We start from the raw sequence: 19,685 nt of genomic DNA on the forward strand, positions 1-19,685 counted from the left end.
ATTGTTGCTACTTTCAAAGGTATGACAATGGCTATATCTACTTGCTTTTGCATGAGAATTTCTAGGGATAGCTCAACGGGTGTGTTGAAGTTATCTCAAGAGGAGTATGTCAAGAAGGTGCTTAAAAGATTTAACATGATTGATGCAAAGCCTCGAAGCTCACCTTTTTCAAGTGAGCTCAAGTTGACTAAGGAGGATTGCCCAAAGACAAGGGAAGAGAAGGACAAAATGGCCATTGTTCCTTATGCTTCGGCCGTTGGTAGCATGATGTATGCTATGATTTGCACGAGACTCGACATTGCTCACGCAGTGGGAGTTGTGAGTAGGTTCATGTCAAATCCGGGTGAGAGACATTGGGAAGCCGTGAAGTGGCTATTGAGGTATTTGTTGGGTACTTCAAGTATAGCTCTTTGCTTTAGGAGAAATGGAGTTGTTTTGGAAGGTTTTGTTGATGCCGATTTTGGAGGATGTTATGATTCAAGCAAAAGCACTTCGGGGTATGTGTATACTATTGGTGGTACGGCCATTAGTTGGATGAGCAAGCTCCAAAAGTGTGTCTCTATGTCTACGACGGAAGCCGAGTATGTGGCTATGTCGGAAGTGGGAAAGGAGATGGAATGGTTGAAGGGTTTCCTTGAAGAAATGGGCATGAAACAAGATGTTTGTGCGTTGTATAGTGATAGCCAAAGTGCGGTTCAATTGGCTAAGAATCCTATGTTTCATTATCGCACTAAACACATCAAGAGGCGTTATCACTATACTAGGAGTTTGGTGAAGGATGGCACGATGTGTTTGAGGAAGATTGCCGGTTCAAAGAACCCGGCGGATATGCTCACTAAAGTTGTTTCTAATGACACATTGAGGTTGTGTAGGACCTCAATTGGACTCCGTCATTAATTTGAAGGAGTGTTGTGCTATGGTGAAATTGTTTTGATGAATGTATTAAGTGTTCTTGAGGAAGGAGTGTGTATGTGGTAGTCTATGGTGCATGTTTGATCCTATCTCCAAGTGGGAGATTGTTAGGATTAGTGTGGAGATAGATAAATACATGGAGACATAATGAGATTGATAGAAGCTGCCTTATTGTTAAGGTTCGACCAAACTTGTGAAAAGTTCGGTCGAACCCGGTTTTAAGTCAGTAGGTGCACCAGTTTTCATTTCTAGAGGAGGAGTGACCAAACCCAAGGAGGTTCGACCGAACCACCCCAGGTTCGACCGAACTCTGGGTAGGTTCGGCCGAACCTCCCTGCTCCCTATTTCGTCGCTTCGTTTTCGGCTTGTGCGATTTGCTTTAATCTTAGCCGTTAGATTGTATTTTTCTACCTAGACTATATATACCTTTTCTAAGCCTCTTTGTTGAGTATTCACAAACATTTAAACACATAGAGAGGTTTTGAGAGGGTTTGTGAGGAGCATTTGAATTCTATACAGTTCATGCTTGTAATTCTTGAGTTCATTCATCATCAATATTACTCCATAGTGCAAGGGTGGGTTTTTTCTCCCGGTTCTCGGGTTTTCCCACGGTAACATTGTCTTCCTTTTACTTGCTTTAATTCCTTCAAAGTTGTTCTTGATTGTTATGCTTGTTTGTTCATTGCTATTGTGGGTTGATTGCAAGTTAGTTGAACACTTTAATCCTTACACTTATTTTTGCATCCATGTTAGCTGTCTCTGTGAAATGAATAGCATGTTTAGTTGCAGTTGAAGGCTTAAGTTAAAACTTCATGTATTCTACCGCACAGAAAATAGTGATGAATGCATATTCACCTTCATGTTGCCGCCTCTGCATTATTTTCTTCTCTCGCTGCCGAATTGTTTTAGCACCCTAAACGTTTGAAATGTACATATGAGTAAATTTGCAAATGGAATGTATTTCAGAGCTTGCCAATAAGTAATTGGAAACTAAGATTTTGCAATTACCGGTTCCAACAATGTGTGATTTTGGGCCTTCATTATGGTGTCTGCATACCGATTCTTCAATTTTGCAATATGCAGGGCTCTTGATGGAGAGAGTTCAACATCTGATAATCTGCATTCTGAATCCATAAAACTCATACTTGTAGAAGGAGCACTAGCATAGCCACGTTCTGAATCCATAAAACTCATACTGGTGGTAGAAGGAGCAGTAGCACCAAAAGAGCCACTTGTAGAAGGAGCACTAGCATAGCCATGTTCTGAATCCATAAAACTCAAACTTGCAGAAACTTGACCAAAGCTACCCATTTGCAATGGTGAAGTATGTTTATCCTGCACATTCAAAACTGTTAAAACCCACCACCAAGATTTTTTATGTATATATGAATATAGAATATACATTAAACAAAGTAACCATTATTATAAGTAAGTTCCAACAAATTCTTCAGACCACAGAAGATAATGAAAGTAGCTCACCTTTACAGCAGTAAATTCATCATAAGGAATAATTTTCTCTGTTGCAACATCACATTTGAACTTTGATGAAGACAAAGGGCGGTCACTATTATGCTCATGAGAAGACCTTTGCCTTACATCTCTGTGTTCCCAAAGACGATCAAACACCCTGATGAGAGAACTCGCACGCTGATGGATATAATGGTCAGGAGGATTGTATAACATTGCATTAGAAAAAGTCAGTCTCACATCAGCCTCAAATTCTTCAGCGCGATCATATTTATGCTGCAGCAATTTCTGTTTAATGGTCCCAAGATCCATTGGCTTTTTGATGATGTCAAAGTAGTCGTCAATATTCCACATAACAGGATCTACAGGGACTTTAAACAGATTACTCAACGGATTGCTCATCAGCTTTTCAAGAACCGTCTGACAAAGTAATGTCGTAGACCGGTCTAACTTCAACTTCTTTGATACAGGACCTTTGATCACTTCCTCTGATCTTCTTTTCAATCCAAGAGTGGAGTTAACCTTCTTATTGCCAATCACATTTGTTATCTGATTGAAAGTTTCCGACGATTTCTTGAACACACCGTCCTCTTTAGGCGGTTGCTTTGACAATGGACATACTCCAAGCACATGAATGTTATTTTTGACACCAGAACTGACTTCACTCGCATCATCAATAATACCATTCGCAGGACAGGCACTCTTATCAGGACAGGCACTCTTTATGCACATGATTTATGGACTGTCTGAAAACAACGCAAAACATCAATTTAGACCAATTATTCATAACAAATTCTTCTCACATTGAACAATTCGAAAATTGACATAAAATCTCCCACTTAAAATAAAATATCCGCGTTCAATCCGAACATTAACGTGTTGTGCAATACATTAACAACCAAATTTGATTCAATTATCTTGAAAAAAAAAACATAATTTTAGGGATATTTGATTCAATAATTAAATTACTCTCATAATTTCCTTTACTGGTAAAATAATTGCTGGTTATGATGTTTCATTATTTTAAAATTTAGAAACAAAAGTTCAGATTTTCGAACGCGCGCTACACTAAATGTACTGATAATTAAATTAGATTACATCAAAGATAAACCCTTGATTATGAAATTGATATGATGAAAACAAAACAAACAACTTACATCAAATGCTGGTTCAATGGAGGAGACAAGTAACAAAAAGCAAAGTGTGATTCAATGGAGAACTTGAACTGCGCTTCAATAGAGAAAGTGGAGTGCGCTTCAAGTTCAATAGAGAACTGAGAGAGAGCTAAATTTTTTTTTTTTTTTTTTAAAGTGTGTTAATAAAATCAGCGCCCCAATAAATAAAGTGCATGAAACGCCTAAAGTTAGAGTAAATCAATTAGATAAAAGTTTCCTCTTGTCAAAATAAAAAAATAAAAAAAAGTTTCCTAAAAAAAAAAAAAGGTTTCCTATGCGGCTATGCGTACTAACACACTACACCCTCACTATCATGTTTTTTAAAAAAAATACACCTTATCTCTCTAGTCTCTCCTCTTATATAATGGCTAATATACTACGTGTGTATCAATCAATCAATCAATAACTATATATTAAAAGACACAACAGCAATGACACGTGTTATTTTTCTGATGTGTTCTTAATTTTTTTTTTTGAATAAAATTCAATTAAATAAACAAATCTTATTTACAAAAATATTTCCCTAACCTTATACAATATAATTACTTAAAATAAAAAAATAAAAAAAAATGACATATCTTTAACACAAATATTTATATAGTTATAAAAAAAAAATCTTAACATAATTTTGCTCATATTCTACATCATTTAATATGTAACATATTTTTCGTAATCCTTTATTTTGCTCAAAATTTGTCAACTATTTTTTTTATAATTTTTTTTATATAAAAACTAATTATAATGATAGTTTTTTTTTTTGAACGAGAAGAATAATATCATTAAATAAAATTCATACGGCATCTACAATAATAAGGATCGGTAAGCCAAAGATTTAGAGAAAATATCATAACTTTTACAATCAAAACCATAACTAATTTGCATATTTGGCATAGCTCATACTCTACCGCTTCAAGCTTAACGCGAGCAATAATTTTCGATGTCTTTGCATCTTTCCAAGTTGAGACCTTCGCAATCTGCATTGATGTTTTGATCAACCAGTTGATGACAAATCCCAGTGGCAATTCCAGTGGGAATTCGTAATTTAGAGGAAAAAAAATCTAAGTTAAATAAAAAAAAATACAACTGATTATATCATGTTTACCATCTGTGGTTTAGCGGTCAAAGAATTCACATGCAAGACATTCTCTTAGATGGGGACGCGGGACCAAACCCCTCACCAAACCCATTTGCTATATTTTTTTTTTTCTTGACTGTTTTTTTTTTCCCTTTTCAATATAATCAAATCATATGAGTATTATTTTACACCATCATACTTTTAGTTAATACAAGTATTTTCTCTTTTAAAAATAAGTTATTATATTATATTTACTTTATTTTACCATCTAATCATATAACTAATATATAAAGCTAAACTTTTAGCCAGGTCACGAGGCGGCGACACTTGGCGTTCCATTTTTTCGCCAAGTGTCACGCCACGTTGGATAGAATTTTATTTGAATAGAGTTTTATTTTCGATAAAATACCAATATTTTAGACGTACAAATTGAATTATAATTTTATTCAAAAGAAATGCTAGATTATAATTCAACGAACAATCCGGGCATCACACGGGACACAAAACTAGATTGCGACACTTGGCGTTCTAACTTTTCGCCAAGTGTCACGCCACGTTGGATAGATTTAAATAGACTTTTTAAGATTAAAAAGTTAATTTAGAATTTTATTTGGATAGAATTTAAGACTAAAATTGTTTGTTTAGAGTTTATTATCGATAAAATACCAATATTTCAGATGTACAAATTGAATTATAATTTATAATTCTAAAAATTTATCATATAAATTTAATTTTTATATCATAATATTTTTTGGAGCGAAAAAGTAGTTCAAAGCGTAAAACATCTATTTATAATATATACTAATCGGTTAAAATTATATAATTCACAATCTAATAGAATAGAGACCTGTCAATTAGGGTTGGGTCACGAGTCATCTCAAATTGGGTCACTTCAACTTACGAGTCAAGCAATGTTCAACTCTTGCCCAAAGTTTTGGGTTCGGGTCAATCCAATGTGCTTTAAACATTTTATTTATTTAGTTTATTTTTTGCTTTTTTAAAAAAAAAAAATTAATTTAATGTATTAAGTTAAACTTTTTCACCAACATTATTATTAGTCATTATATGGTTACTAGATAGCAAATCGTTATAAAAGCACATCAATTCCTAACTAATTTTGTATTAATGATATATTTTTAATTTTGAAATATAGATTATAAATTTATCTTAAAATTCAATAAACAACCCGGGCATCGCACGGGACACAAAACTTGTATATATATATAAAGGGGAGTTTTTTCCCGAGTTTTTAGAGAGCCACGTAAGATTTAATTTTCTTAGTGCGCCATGTAGGATTATAAATTTAAGTTGTATCCAATTAAATAAGAGATTATTAATTTATATTACAATTAAATAATTTAAATGTCATGTAAGAAAAATTGACGAATGAGATTTTAAAGTTTAAATCAATTAAATACAAAATATTATCTTTTGAGATTAGTAATTTTATCTAAATATATAAGAAATTTTAGCACATAAATACAAAAAAATTTGTTTTAAAAAATTCAAACAAATCGTGCATCGCACGGGCTTCATCTAGTTATATATTACTCTTTTCCTTTTCATTAAAATAAAAGAACATTTCTTAAAAAAAAAACTCAAAGAATATGATTTTTTTACACCATCATACTTTTATTTTATATAAGTGTTATATTATATTTGTTTCATATTTTTTGCAATTTTGAAATATTTTATATCTTAAAAATAATACTTTAAAGTTGCAAAAAATATGAAACGGAAGTAGTATATAATATTTTTTGATAAACATCGGTTAACAAAACTATATTTCTCGTCCAAAAAAAATAAAATTGTTATGTTCGAGAGATTTGAGATTCCGAACCCATAATGACAAATTCCTGGAATCACCACTGACAAATCCCAGACCCATAGGAATCCAAATCACCTTCCCAATTATTATAAGAACCCTAAAAATAAAATTCTCATCCATACATGAGAATCAAAATCCCAGAAAATTGGGAAAAAACCCAGAAAATTGGGACAGACTCTCATAGATGGAGAGAACAAAACAAAACATATAAACCAAAACGTAAAATAAAACAAAAAACTAAATTGAATTAAAGATAAAAGGTCGGAAATAATCCGAAGAAATTAGACTATTTCCGGCCTAAACGACCAATAAAATTAAAACCCTAGAAGAGAGAGGAGAGAGAAGAGAGAAAAAGGGGCGGATTGAATGAAATACCGTAATAATTAATAATGATAGTTTATTAATGGTTACTGAAGATTACCGTGCATGGCAATACACACACACACACAAACACACACACACTCTTTTATATATTATTATATTAGGGTTGTTAATGAGCCTAGTCTGTTTGAAAACCATTTGAACTCGGCTTGGTCAAAGCTTGGCTTAACAGGGCTTGGCTTGAGATTAAACAAGACGATACACGAGCTATGCTAAGCTTGCGGAGGCTCGAATTAGTTTTTAAAATAAATATTACTTCCTCCGTTTCTTTTTAGTTGACACGTTTTTTTTAGTCACGTTTGACAATGCACAAATTAAATCTTTAATATCTTTATTTACCGGTAAACAAAAAAAATATGAAAAGTTGATTTGTGAGAATATAGTGTCGAATCTAATAAGATCCCACATAACTATACTTTTCATCTATAATAACTATATATACTAAAGGCTTATCAGGAATGACACGTGTCATATCCTGGTTAAATTTTTTCCCGCTTTTTTTTCATTTTTTCATTTTACTTTTGGTCAAAACTTAATAATTAGAATATTTTATTTCCATGTTTTTTAAGCTACTATAAGTAGAATAATATTTTAGCCATTGACTATATGTATAATAAGTTTTATTCTCCAACTTTATTTATTATTTTTGACAATAAAATCTATTTTCAATTAGAAAAGAAAATATTATAATAACATATATAAATATATATTCTTTACTTTTCTACTCTTTATATTAATAATATCATGTGTCAAAATTTTGTGCAAAAATATATTCAACTAAAATATTTATAATAATGTAATACGTACACAATCTTAACTAATAAATAAAAAAAATGTAATTTGTCGAGAATACAATTTTTCCTCCATGCTTCAACACGATAATATTAGCAATTACCTATAAAATAATTAATCAAATAAAAATTATTGTTATATTAATAAAATTTATACGGGGTATATACTACTCATATAATACGTAAACATCCCTGACAACTTAATAACTCTAAATAAAAAAAAATAGATTATTAATTATCTCAAAGTAAAATAAAATCAAATAAATTTGCATAAAACACTGTGTCGAACAAAGTATGTTAAAAAATTAGGGAAGAATTGTATATTCATGTATTTGTGTATTGTATGGGTACTAATCTAAAATTTTCATTTTTATAAAGGGTAGTATAAAATCTCATAGTCCATAAATTTATTTTATTTTATTTTATTTGTTAAGTTTTTTGCATCAATATTCTTGACGTCTTTAGCATGGGTATAAACTAAAATTTTACTCCCTCCGTCCCTTATTGATAGTCCTTTACTCCTTTATGGTGAAATTTCATAGGAATTAAGAAACTTTGATAACTTAAATAAGAAGTAAAAGTACATTGGAAATATATGTAAAATATATGGGGTATGCAAAAAAGTATAGAGATGAAGTATGGAAATGCAAAATTTACATAGGAAGCTAAATTTGCACAAATATTGTTGCAAATTGAAGGTAATATTAATAAAAAAAAAATATTATAAAAAGTTGGAAAAACCAAATGGGACTATCATTTAAGGACTTAAATTAGTTCATAAGCTTATAAGGGACTATCAATAAGGGACGGAGGGAGTAGTTTTTCTATTTCCTGTAAAAATATACTTCGTAAATAAATTTTGGTACATAATTACTACAATAAAATTAACCATAAAAGTTAGTAAACCGTGAATGGCACATGATTTAAAGCTAGTTACGTGCGTATAAAGCAAAAAACACGATCAAAAGGGAGTGTGAGAATGGTGCTAAAGTCAAAAATGTATCAACTAATAAAAAAAACGGAGGTAGTATATATTTGTTTACATTTAAATAAAGTTAATAAGCACAATAACAAACCCACCATTATAAATAGGTAGTTTGGGTAAGTTAAATAAAGGGCCTAAGGACCTGTTTATATTTACTGAACTAAACTAAACTGAACTGATTAGAGCTGAACTAAACTGAACTGAACTGAATAGAGCTTAAATGAATATTTTATGAGAGAAAGAAATTAAGAGCTGGACTGAACTGAACTGAACTGAATTGATTCGAGTTGAACTAAACTAAACTGAAATTAAACTGAAGTGAATAGGCCCTAAATGAGCCTAATTTCAAAATCCATTAAGTCAGTGTCTTAACCTAAGGGGCGAAATCATTTTCCACGGATTAAAATATATAAAATCTTCTCAAAATCTTTATTGATGTCAATCTTTCCTTGTGATGTGACAAAGTTATTCTAGAATACCCTAGGTATTGTACACAGGGGCGGAGCCAGCAGGATTTTTAGGCTAGGGGGGTCGATGATTGAATCAACATATAAATATATGGCTCATTATTATAACAATTTTTTCTAAATATCAAATTATGAATTTTCATATAAAAATATGTCAATAATAGAAAAAATAAAATGAAAAAAAATACAAATGTCGCTTAATATGATAGAAATTCAGACCAAGAAGAATTATTGTAATCCCATTTACCACTAAACCACTAGAATTTTATCAATAATTAAAGAAAATCATTAGTATATATATTAAAAAAAAATACAGGGGCCAGTTAATAAATATAAGGGCCACGGTTTGGGCTACAGGGGCCGAGCCTCTGCCAACACCCCCTGTACGTAGCTCCGTCCCTGATTGTACATGTATAATTTATATATATTCTCTCCTCTATGGAATAATAGACACATCTTTATTCTCTCTCAATAATCAATTTAACAACTGTGATCATTTTTTGTATTTTTTTTTTAGTTTTTATTTTTGTATGTTATGTTCAACTATATTAAAATCAACATACAAAATACTACTGTACTTTTTTTTCTCTCCTCTAATTAATTATTACTCCCTTTGTCCCTAATTTTTTTTTAAAAAATTAAAAACTTGATTTAAGTATAAAATACAATGAGGTGAATCTTACTAGATCCCACATAGCGAATTTGTAATTAAAGCTTTTAAAATTAATGAGGTGAATATGAATACCTTTTATAGACTAATGAAAATTTGTAATCAAAGTTTTTAAAACGTGACATAAATTTAAACAACTAGTTTAGGTCCCATATAATACCATGAATGGTAATTTTCAATAATCATTATTAAACTATCATTAAAAAAAATGATAAAAATATAGTAGTTGACATATCTATCTATCTATAAACCTATACTAAAGGCAAAACCTGTAATGACACTTGTCATTTCCTGGTTAAAAAATTTCCCGCCTTTTTTTCTTTCCTTTTTTTTTTTGCAATATTTAATGACATTCAAAAATAATTATTTCCATTTTAAGATTTTTAACAACATATTTAATCCATTAAACTAAATTTTTTTAACATATATTTTATATACTAGAAAACTTTTCGTTACAAAAATATTAATAACATAGATTAAAATTAAGGTACTGTAATATATTATTTTTCCGACACTATTATAATATTATCAATATATCAATATCAATATTTTATTCTTTAACTTTCATCATTTGACAATTAAATTTATTTTAATTAAAAAAGAAAAATCATTTGGTAGCTCACTTTGTATAAATCTTAAAATTACATAATGTTTAGGAAAAATGGAAATTAAAAATCCAACCTTTACACTTTTTCCTCCAAAAAATCCAACCTTTATTTTATTCCTCAAAAATCCAACCTTTATACCCTCCCTTTCATCTAAAGGTCTATTACCTGTTGATGACCGGGTTTTTAATTTAGATGCCACATGCCAGCTATTTATAGGTCAATTATTTATTTTATTATTAAAAAATTAAAATAGTTAAAAAAAATTAAAAAAAAAAAAGATTTTCCAGCCACCATTCCTCACCACCTCCATTAAATCCAGCCACCATTCCTCACCACCTCCCTTCCCGACAATCCTCCCCTTACCCTCCCTTTCCGACCACCCTGTTTTTCCGGCCACAACCCAACTCGCACCACCACCCAACTCCGTTTTCACCCTCCATTTTAGCAGCCTCGCAAACCGCAACCACTGACTCCAAATCGCCCGGCCACCTACTCCAAACCGCTACAGTTCATTGCTCAGCCCAAACAACTGCACGCACAACCCACAATACCATAAAACCACCATCACCACCACCCTAAACCTTCAGCCGCAACATCAACATGAAAACAATTCAACATCACAATTATAAAATAACCAATTGAAATCCAGCCCAATCAAATCGATAAAAAAACGACCTTTTTTTAAGAGATTTAGGGGAGGGCGGTGAAAGGGAGAAAAGAGAGACCAGTCCATGACGAATAGTGGGTTCAAGAGTTTCATTGATAACTGCGGGTGGTAGGGGTGGAGGGGGTGGTCGGCATGGAGGGGCTGGGGGTGGCGGTGCTTGGTGAGGGGATTTTTTAAAAACAATCGTGTCATGGTGATGGTGAGAGTGTTGGTGGCGTACTGGTGGTTAATTTGGTTGATTTCCATTTTTGAGGAAAGAGGAGTGAGAAAAGAAATTGAGAGAATTGAAAAAAAAAACTTTTTAACCTGTTTAACAGGTCAAAGGTAAAATGGATCTGTTGAAGAAGGAGGGGTATAAAGATTGGATTTTTTAGGAATAAAATGAAGGTTGGATTTTTGGGAGGAAAAAGTGCAAAGGTTTGATTTTTAATTTTCCATTTTCCCTAATGTTTATAAGTTTAAAAATTATTTTGGTATAGTATACATAACATAATTGGAAAATTTAATCTAATTACTCTAAGTATTTATGTGATTATTATTTAAATATAAAAACCCCTACTACTCACTAAAAATGTATTAAAAAATTGATTACATAATACTAGATATTTTAAACTAAAATGAAATTAACTAAGTTTCATATTATGCCGGTCAAAATGTATCAACAATTTAAGGATAAATGAACATGAATTCGTATATGGGTACTAATCTTTTACTTTTCTTATATAAACCTTATAACTTCTAAATTTCTATTATTATATTATTTTTTATAATAAATCTAATCCAATAACCTTTACGTATTTGGTATTGGTATAAACCAAAATTCAAGTTATTTTTTTTACGAATAAGTTTTTTAGATAAATTAATGTTGAATTTACACCATTATTTATAATTTATTTGTTGTTAAATTTAATTATGAACGTGCATGTGCATGGCACGAGATTTAACCTAGTTTTAATTAAAATAAAGGATTACGAAAGATATGTTATATATACAATGATGTAGAATATGATCAAAAATAAGTTAAGAAATTTTTTACAGCTATATAAATATTAGTGTTAAAGATACATCAATTTTTTTTTTATTTTATGTAATTATATTGTATAATGTCTTAGAATGAATATTTTTTGTATATAAGATTTGTTTCTTGAATAAAATTTTATTTAGCAAAAAAAAAAGTAAGGAAACATCCAAAGATAACACTTGTCATTGCTAATATGTCTATAGGAATAGGAGGAGTAATACGCATTATTACGCAAACAAAGCAGGGAGGTCGTGCCTTTAGAAGTTCTCAATGTCAAGACTTCACCAATTTCACTGACTCAGCTGGCTTAATCGATTTAGGTGCTCGGGGTAACCCTTATACTTGGGAGAATGCCAGGTTGGGGAAATCTCATATCGGGGAGCTTTTGGATCGTGCCATTTCCAATGCTGCTTTCATAGCCTCTTTTCCCCAAGTTCAGGTAACTAATTTGGTGATAACTTACACTACTACAAAAATGGTCAAAGAGACCCAAACTAAGAGACCTGTTAACTACATAAGTGGTCTCTGTGAAAAGAGAGACCCGGTATCTTCATTAACAGGTCTCTCAAAACATCATAAAGACCTGTCATTTAAGATAACCGGTCTCAAGGTATAAAGAGAGACCCGTCCTTATAAAAAACAGGTCTCTTGATTTTTAATTTTTTTAATTTTAGAAATTAGAAAGACCTGTCATCATAATGGACGGGTCTCCTAAAATCCCCAAAATCGTGCGCGTGGTGTGGCAATTCAAAACCCTAACCCTTTAAAAAAAATTTTTTCACTCTCTCATTCTTCTCACTCCGTCTCTCATCTCTTTCTACTCCATATGAGTACTCATCTCTTTGTCCTTCCTCCTTTAACCTCGTATCATTCTCACCCTGATTTTAATTTCCTTCAAGTTTTTCTCAATTTCAAGAAGTGATCTTTACTACGGTATGTAAAATTTCATGATCTACTGTCAAAGCAAGTTTGCAACATTTTTTTTTCCTGATTTAAGGTGTTATAGATCTTCATTTTTTCATTGTCTTAAATGAAAATCTGACTATCTTATAATTGATTATAATTTTTGTTTTTTAAATTTTTTTGATACAGTTCTTCATTAGTTATGATAATGGATTTTTCATTTGGTTTTATTCCTTTTTTCTTTTACGTTTTTTTTAAAAAAAAAATTCCCTTACTTAGATCTTCTAAAGTGTTATTCTGTTAGATCTAGTTTAGTTGATTTTTCGGTCACATTTTTTTGTATTATTGTTTTATTCAGACTTGATACATTGATGTATTTCTTTTATTTTCATTTTCAATATCTTTTTGTAGTTCTTCAAATTTTAGCTCTAGAATTTTTTTTCGTTTTTAAAATTTATCTTTTTAGTTTTCTGTCAATTCATTTTTTAGATCGTTTTTGAAATTGGTTAAAATTATTTTTAAGCAAATTTCACATTTTTTACCAGGGAAAGGACCCTAATTCACATTCGCTACCCCTTTAATTTTTTATTTTATTTTACTACCACCCAAATCCTAAAATTTTAGATATCACTACCATTTGACGGATGCCGTTACTATTTCCGTAAGTGAAGCCCAACCACCGTCCAACCACCTCACCGTCACCGCTCCATCTTCAACCACCCTCATTGCCACCATCCAACCTCCATTTCCCATCAACGTCGGCGCCCTAAGAATCCCACGGCAGCCGCGAAACTCCACCAGCAGCCCACCTCCTTCCCAAACGCCACCAACACCTCCTCACCTTCACACAACCACCAAGAACAAACCCCTTTCCCAGCCCGGTTCCAACGAACACCTTAGCTTCACACAACCACGAATCAAAAACGACCCCATTCCCAGCCCGATTCCAGCTCGAACCCTATTCACCCATCAGCGCGGAGGTTCTCTTGCCAGCCACAAATTAAATCGCAAATCCTAGCCACCCGATCAACCACCAACCCTCACGAAAAAACCAATCAGCCCCCTTTAATTCGTTTTTCGTGGTTTTGGGGTGGTGGTTTAGGGTTAGGGGAGGCCGAAAACGCGGTAAAGGAAGGGGAGGGGGGTCGATTCGGTGGAGGGAACGGGGTTGGGGGCGGATTCTGGGGGTGGTTTTGGTTTCGGTTCGGGGTGGTTGGTCGGGGCAGCGAGAACGGGAAAAGGGGAGGGGGGTTTGCGTTGGCTGCGTAGGGGTGGGGGATAGGGAGGGGGTGGGCACGCGCCGGCGCCGGCTGAAGTTCTGGGCGCCGGCCCCGCCGGCAGGGGGTGGCAGGGGAGGAGGAGGGTGGTTTATTTTATTTATTTTTTAATTTTTTTTTATTTTTTTAATAAACTTAACGGAAATCGTAACGGATTCCGTTAAGTGGTAGTGATTTTAAAAAAAGCCTAATTTAGGTGGTAGTAAAATAATATAAAAAATTAAAGGGGTAACAAATGTGGATTAGGGTCCTTTCCCTGGTAGTAAATGTGAAATTTTCCTTATTTTTATTTCATTTTTATTTTTTCTTATTGTTTTAAATTATTTTTTTTTTAACTTTTTTTTTTGTTATGTTTTCGTAATTTTCTTTGTTTTGATTTTTTTTTTAATTATGTTGGTATAGTTTTTCTGATTTATTTTATTGGATACTAATTTTTGTTTGGTTTTACTGTGTGTATATTTGTGGTTACAGTTACAAATTTCTACAAGCTATCATCTAGAAGATCTTTGATTCTTTGGAAGCGGAAGTTATCATTTACAGAGTTTTTGTATTTTTATTTTATCCGTGTGTATTGAGATTTTCAGTTATATTTGTATTATGTTAGTAGTTTTTGAGGTATATGGCATTCAAGAATTATTTTTGTACTCATTATTTAATAATGTAAAAAAAGATTAAATGAGTTATATTGATGAATTGCGATTACAATTTTTAAAATTCGTGTCAAATAAGCTATTTTTTTTAAATGATATTTGAGAGACCTGTTAAGTTTAATAACCGGTCTCAAATTTCTTACAAAAGAGACTGCTTATCTTCCACAGGCGGTATCAGTTATTCACAAAAAAGAGACTGTCTATCTTCAATAGACGGTCTTAGTTTTCTCAATCTAAAGACCGCCTCTAGTCAAGCAGTCTCTTTGCCAAAGAGACCGCTTAGCTAGAGACCGCCTATAAGGCAGTCTCTTTGGCTAATTTGGACGGGTCTCTTTGGCTGATTTTGTAGTAGTGTTACTTAGATCATTGCCCAATTCTTGTTACTTTTAGTCCAACCCCTGCTCGAGGCCCTTTTCCTTTTAGATGTAAGGATGTCTGGCTTTAGCATGCTCAATTCAAAGATTTTTTTTTTATTTCTCAATGGTTTAAGAATTCTATTCCCTTACCTTTTCTTGCTGATAGGTCTAACTTTTTAGCTAATGTTAATAGTTGGAATTCTAATGTGTTTAGGAATCTTAAGCTCAAAAAGAAAACCACCTTAGCTAGGATAAATGGAATTCAGAAAGCTTTAGCTTTGAACTCTTCCCATTTCCTTATTAATTTGGAAAAATCTCTTCTGTCTGATCTTAATGCTATATATAGGATGAAAAGAGTTATTTGGGCTCAGAAGGCAGGTATAAATTGGAGAAAATTTGGTGATTATAACACTAAATATTTCCATATTTTGGCTAAGGTGAAAAGAAGTAGAGGCAAAATTGTTGCTCTTAATAATGTTGATGGTGTCTTGATTGAGGACATTCCTTCTTTAAAGAGTTTAGCTAGGGCTCATTTTATCTCCCTCTTTTCTTCTTCCATTCCCCCTCATTCTGCTTCCCTTCCCTGTCCTGCTATTCAGGAACTCAATGAGAATGAGTGCTCCCTTTTGCCCTCCATCCCTAGTCTGGAAGAAGTGAAGTCCAACCTTTTTCTCATGGATCCTATTAAAAGTCCTAGTCCTGATGGATTGCAGCCCCTTTTCTTTCAACAATTTTGGGAGGGTATAGGACATCACATTCATCTTTTATCTCTCAAATTTTTAGGGATTGTTGTATTCCAATTGATGTAAATCAATCATACATCTATTTGATTCCAAAGAAGGACAATCCTATGTCTATGTCTGATTTTAGACCTATAGGATTGTGCAACACAATTTATAAACTTGTTACTAAAATCCTATCTTCTAGATTAAGGGGTATATTCCATAGAATCATAAGCCCTTTGCAGTCTAGTTTTATCAAAGGAAGATGTATGGAAGATAACATTATTCTTATCAAAGAAGTTGCCCATTTATTCCATAAATGTAAGAAGGGTAAAAATGTTATGGCTCTCAAGCTTGATTTAACAAAGGCTTATGATTTCTTGGAGTGGTCTGTCATTCAAGATACTCTTCAATATCATAAGTTTCCTCAAGCTTCAATTGATTTGATTATGCATTGCATTTCATCCACTTCTATTTCTGTTTTGTGGTGGAATGGGGAGGTCACTGACAGTTTCAAACCATCTAGAGGAATAAGACAAGGGGATCCTCTTTCTTATTACATCTTTGTACTTTGTATGGAAAGACTTTCTTTGATAATTAAAGACAATGTTGGTAAAGGGAATTGGAAGCCTCTTAAAATCTCTAAAAATCACAGCCTTTCCCATTTGTTCTATGCTGATGATGTTTTCTTGTTTGGGTCAGCCAATATTTCTAATCTCCAAATTATGCTGGATATTCTAGCACATTTTGGGAATTTTTCTGGTCTTAGGATCAATGAGCTTAAATCTAGTATCATTTTCCCTCCAAAAATGGAATTTGGTATCAGACATCAGATTTCTACTTTGGCTGGATTTCAATCTTCTTGTTCTTTTGGAAAGTATCTTGGGGTTAACAAAAGTCCTAATAAACTAAAAATGAATTACTATTGGAATCTCCTAACAAAATCCTTAGACAAAATGAAGGGGTGGCAAGCTAAACTTTTAAATATGGCTGGAAGGTGTACTTTGATCAAGTCTGTTCTTAATTCCTACCCTCTTCATGCCATGCAAACTGGTCTCCTCCCTGCTTCTGTTCTTGTTGATCTTGAAAAACAATGCAAGAAATTTTTATGGAATAGGACTGATTCCATTAGATATACCCCTAGAACTAAATGGTCCAATGTTATCCTTCCTATTGCTCTGGGGGGGTTAGGGATGAGATCTTTGAAGGAGTGGAATTTGTGCTTTATGGCTAAACTAGGATGGATTATTCTAACCCAGTCTAATAAACTTTGGGTCAAAATTTTAAAAGATAAATATTTTAGAAGATCTAATTTTTTAGATTCCATTCCCAATTCTTCTCAATCTCCTATGTGGAGAGATATCCTGAAGGGAAAATCAATTCTTTCCAAGGGATTAATCATTAGAATTGGTAATGGTGAAGACACCTCTCTATGGTATCATCATTGGGTGGGGGAAGGCCCCCTTTATAAAATCATGTCTGTTGAAGTTCCTAAATCCAAGGAGCATTGGAGGGTTTCTAATATCATCAGAAATGGGAAATGGTTTCTTAATAATGTGATTCATGTTCTTCCTCCTCATAGCATTCCTCTTATTCTTTCTAACCCCCTTTCAATCATTGATTCAGACTCTTCTCCTGATGAAATTAGATGGCAGTATCACAATTCTGGATCTTTTAATATAAATTCAGCTTACTTTCAATTTACAGCCCATGTGCCTATCCCCCTGCCATTTCAGTTGAATTGGAAACTTTTTTGGAAAATCAAAGTTCCCTTTAGATACAGTATGTTTATGTAGAATTGTGTCCTGTCAGTTATTCCCACTGCCTCCTTGCTTGCTACTAGAATCCCTCATTTTGATGCTACCTATTTTAGATGCAAGTGTCTTCCAGAATCCTTTCTTCATTTGTTCAGCGATTACACCTCTACTTCCACTATTCTTTAGAAAATAATCTTCCAAAAAGTCAAACCTCCTTCCAATTTCAATTATAGCATTTTTATGAATTCTGATTGGAATGTTTGGCTTAAATTTAATCTCTCTCAGACCCAAAAATGGAGAGCAATCTTCTCAATGGGAATGTGGCATATCTGGAAATTACGAAATGGAGTTATCCTTAACAATGAGATATACAATTGTAATTCTGTTTTTAATAGATTTATAATTGATTATCAAATCAATTCCTTAATATTGCAGGTTCTGATAAAGGGAAAGGAATTCTAGGTGCATATAGGAGTTCCTCTGCTGCTATTCTTAAATGGAATCCTCCTAGAGCTGGTTTTCTGAAATTAAACATGGATGGAGCTTGGAAGAACTCTGAACAAGCTGGAGGAGGTGGTGTTTTCAGAACAGATAAGAGTTAATGGTACTTTGGCTATTCCAGTAAGTACAATGCTAATTCAGCTCTGACTTCTTGTAGGGAATATTTCAAGCATTACCCCTAGCTTGAACCCCACTGTGATCATACACTTAAGAATGGTGGCATCCAAAGGGAAAGAAGATAGAGCAAAAGAGTCGCCAACAAGTTTTAGAAACATGTAAACCGTTCACAGGGTGAAGGTTACACCCCTTAACGATCCAAGAGATCGTTAACTCCAATAGATCTGGAACCATGACTGGTAGTTCGGGGATGAAGGTACAAATCCAACCTAAAAGAGATTGAACCTGCCCTAATAATAGGCCTCTACTTTATTCTGATCGTATTGATGTGCGCTTTCTAACTAACATGCAATCAATAGGTTTAACCCTAAACCTGCTTATCTATGTTGGTTGAATATTAATTCACAAACAAACCTATTATTGGAGATCACTTGAATTATAATCATATTAACCCTAAACAAGATTATTAATTATCTTATTAAGCGTGATTACAAGTACAAATTCCCTTTAAACATGCATAAAAGGCGTGATCAAACAATAACAATAAAATATATCAAGCAGCATAATAATAATAAAAATAATAATAATAATCATCATTAAAATAATCATGTTAAATCATAATAATAATAGCAAGATCCTAGGCATGATACGAACAAGATTAATAACAAACCCTAGCATGTCACTAAGCAATAAAAATCAAAGCTTTAACCCTAACATGATACTAACATGAATATTAGGAAATAAAATAGGAAGCGTCATAGAAATCATAATTGATATAAGAAAATCACCCTAAATATCATACTAAAGAAAGCATCCTAACATGATACTAGGAACATCCTAAACATGATACTAGGAATCAATAAAACATCCTAACATTATACTAGGAATCAAAATAACAATCTAAGCATGATTTCTACATCATAAAATCAATAAATCAATTAAAGCACTTACTTGGATGTCTCGTACCTCTTTCTAATAATGAAATACACGCGGTAGTAAGTTCAAGGAAAATAAAAAATCAAAATAATTAAATTAAATAATAATTGAAATAGAGATTTGAGACCAAACCCTCAGAAATTAAAATCTTTCACGTCTAGGGCGGAGGCAATTTCGAACTTGGATAAGTATTTCTAGGTCTTGTGAATGAGGAATTTTGTAAGAAGGGTGATTCGGAAAGGAGAGAGAGAGAAAAAGCTTCTAGCTTTGAGAGAGAAAAGAATTACAAAACTGAGGAATTGATGAGTGTAGATGATTGAAAACGGAGTTTTTAAGAGGCTATTTAAAGAGAAAATCAGCCAATAAGATAGAAAATCGAACCAGAGTTCTGACGTGAAAAAATAAAGTTAGCGCCAGAC

General features: G+C 32.7%; 2 protein-coding genes across 2 annotated transcripts; one reads left to right on the forward strand and one right to left on the reverse strand.

The window, feature by feature from the left end:
* Positions 1 to 1,581: 1,581 nt before the first annotated feature.
* Positions 1,582 to 3,931, reverse strand: LOC110690613 (transcription factor GTE12-like). Its single transcript, XM_021867466.1, has 5 exons — positions 3,537 to 3,931; positions 2,392 to 3,125; positions 1,921 to 2,247; positions 1,768 to 1,825; positions 1,582 to 1,671 (listed from the first exon to the last, which is right to left on the reverse strand). Exons 2-5 carry the CDS (start codon positions 3,109 to 3,111, stop codon positions 1,619 to 1,621), a joined length of 1,158 nt encoding a protein of 385 aa, XP_021723158.1. The 5' UTR covers positions 3,112 to 3,125; positions 3,537 to 3,931; the 3' UTR covers positions 1,582 to 1,618.
* Positions 3,932 to 12,240: 8,309 nt separating this feature from the next.
* Positions 12,241 to 16,042, forward strand: LOC110691632. Its single transcript, XM_021868589.1, has 3 exons — positions 12,241 to 12,607; positions 14,699 to 14,774; positions 15,400 to 16,042. The coding sequence occupies exons 1-3, from the start codon at positions 12,241 to 12,243 to the stop codon at positions 16,040 to 16,042; spliced, it is 1,086 nt and encodes a 361-aa protein (XP_021724281.1).
* The last annotated feature ends 3,643 nt before the right edge of the window (positions 16,043 to 19,685 follow it).

This window comes from Chenopodium quinoa, unplaced genomic scaffold (assembly GCF_001683475.1).
Source record: "Chenopodium quinoa cultivar QQ74 unplaced genomic scaffold, ASM168347v1, whole genome shotgun sequence".
NCBI lineage: Eukaryota > Viridiplantae > Streptophyta > Magnoliopsida > Caryophyllales > Amaranthaceae > Chenopodium > Chenopodium quinoa.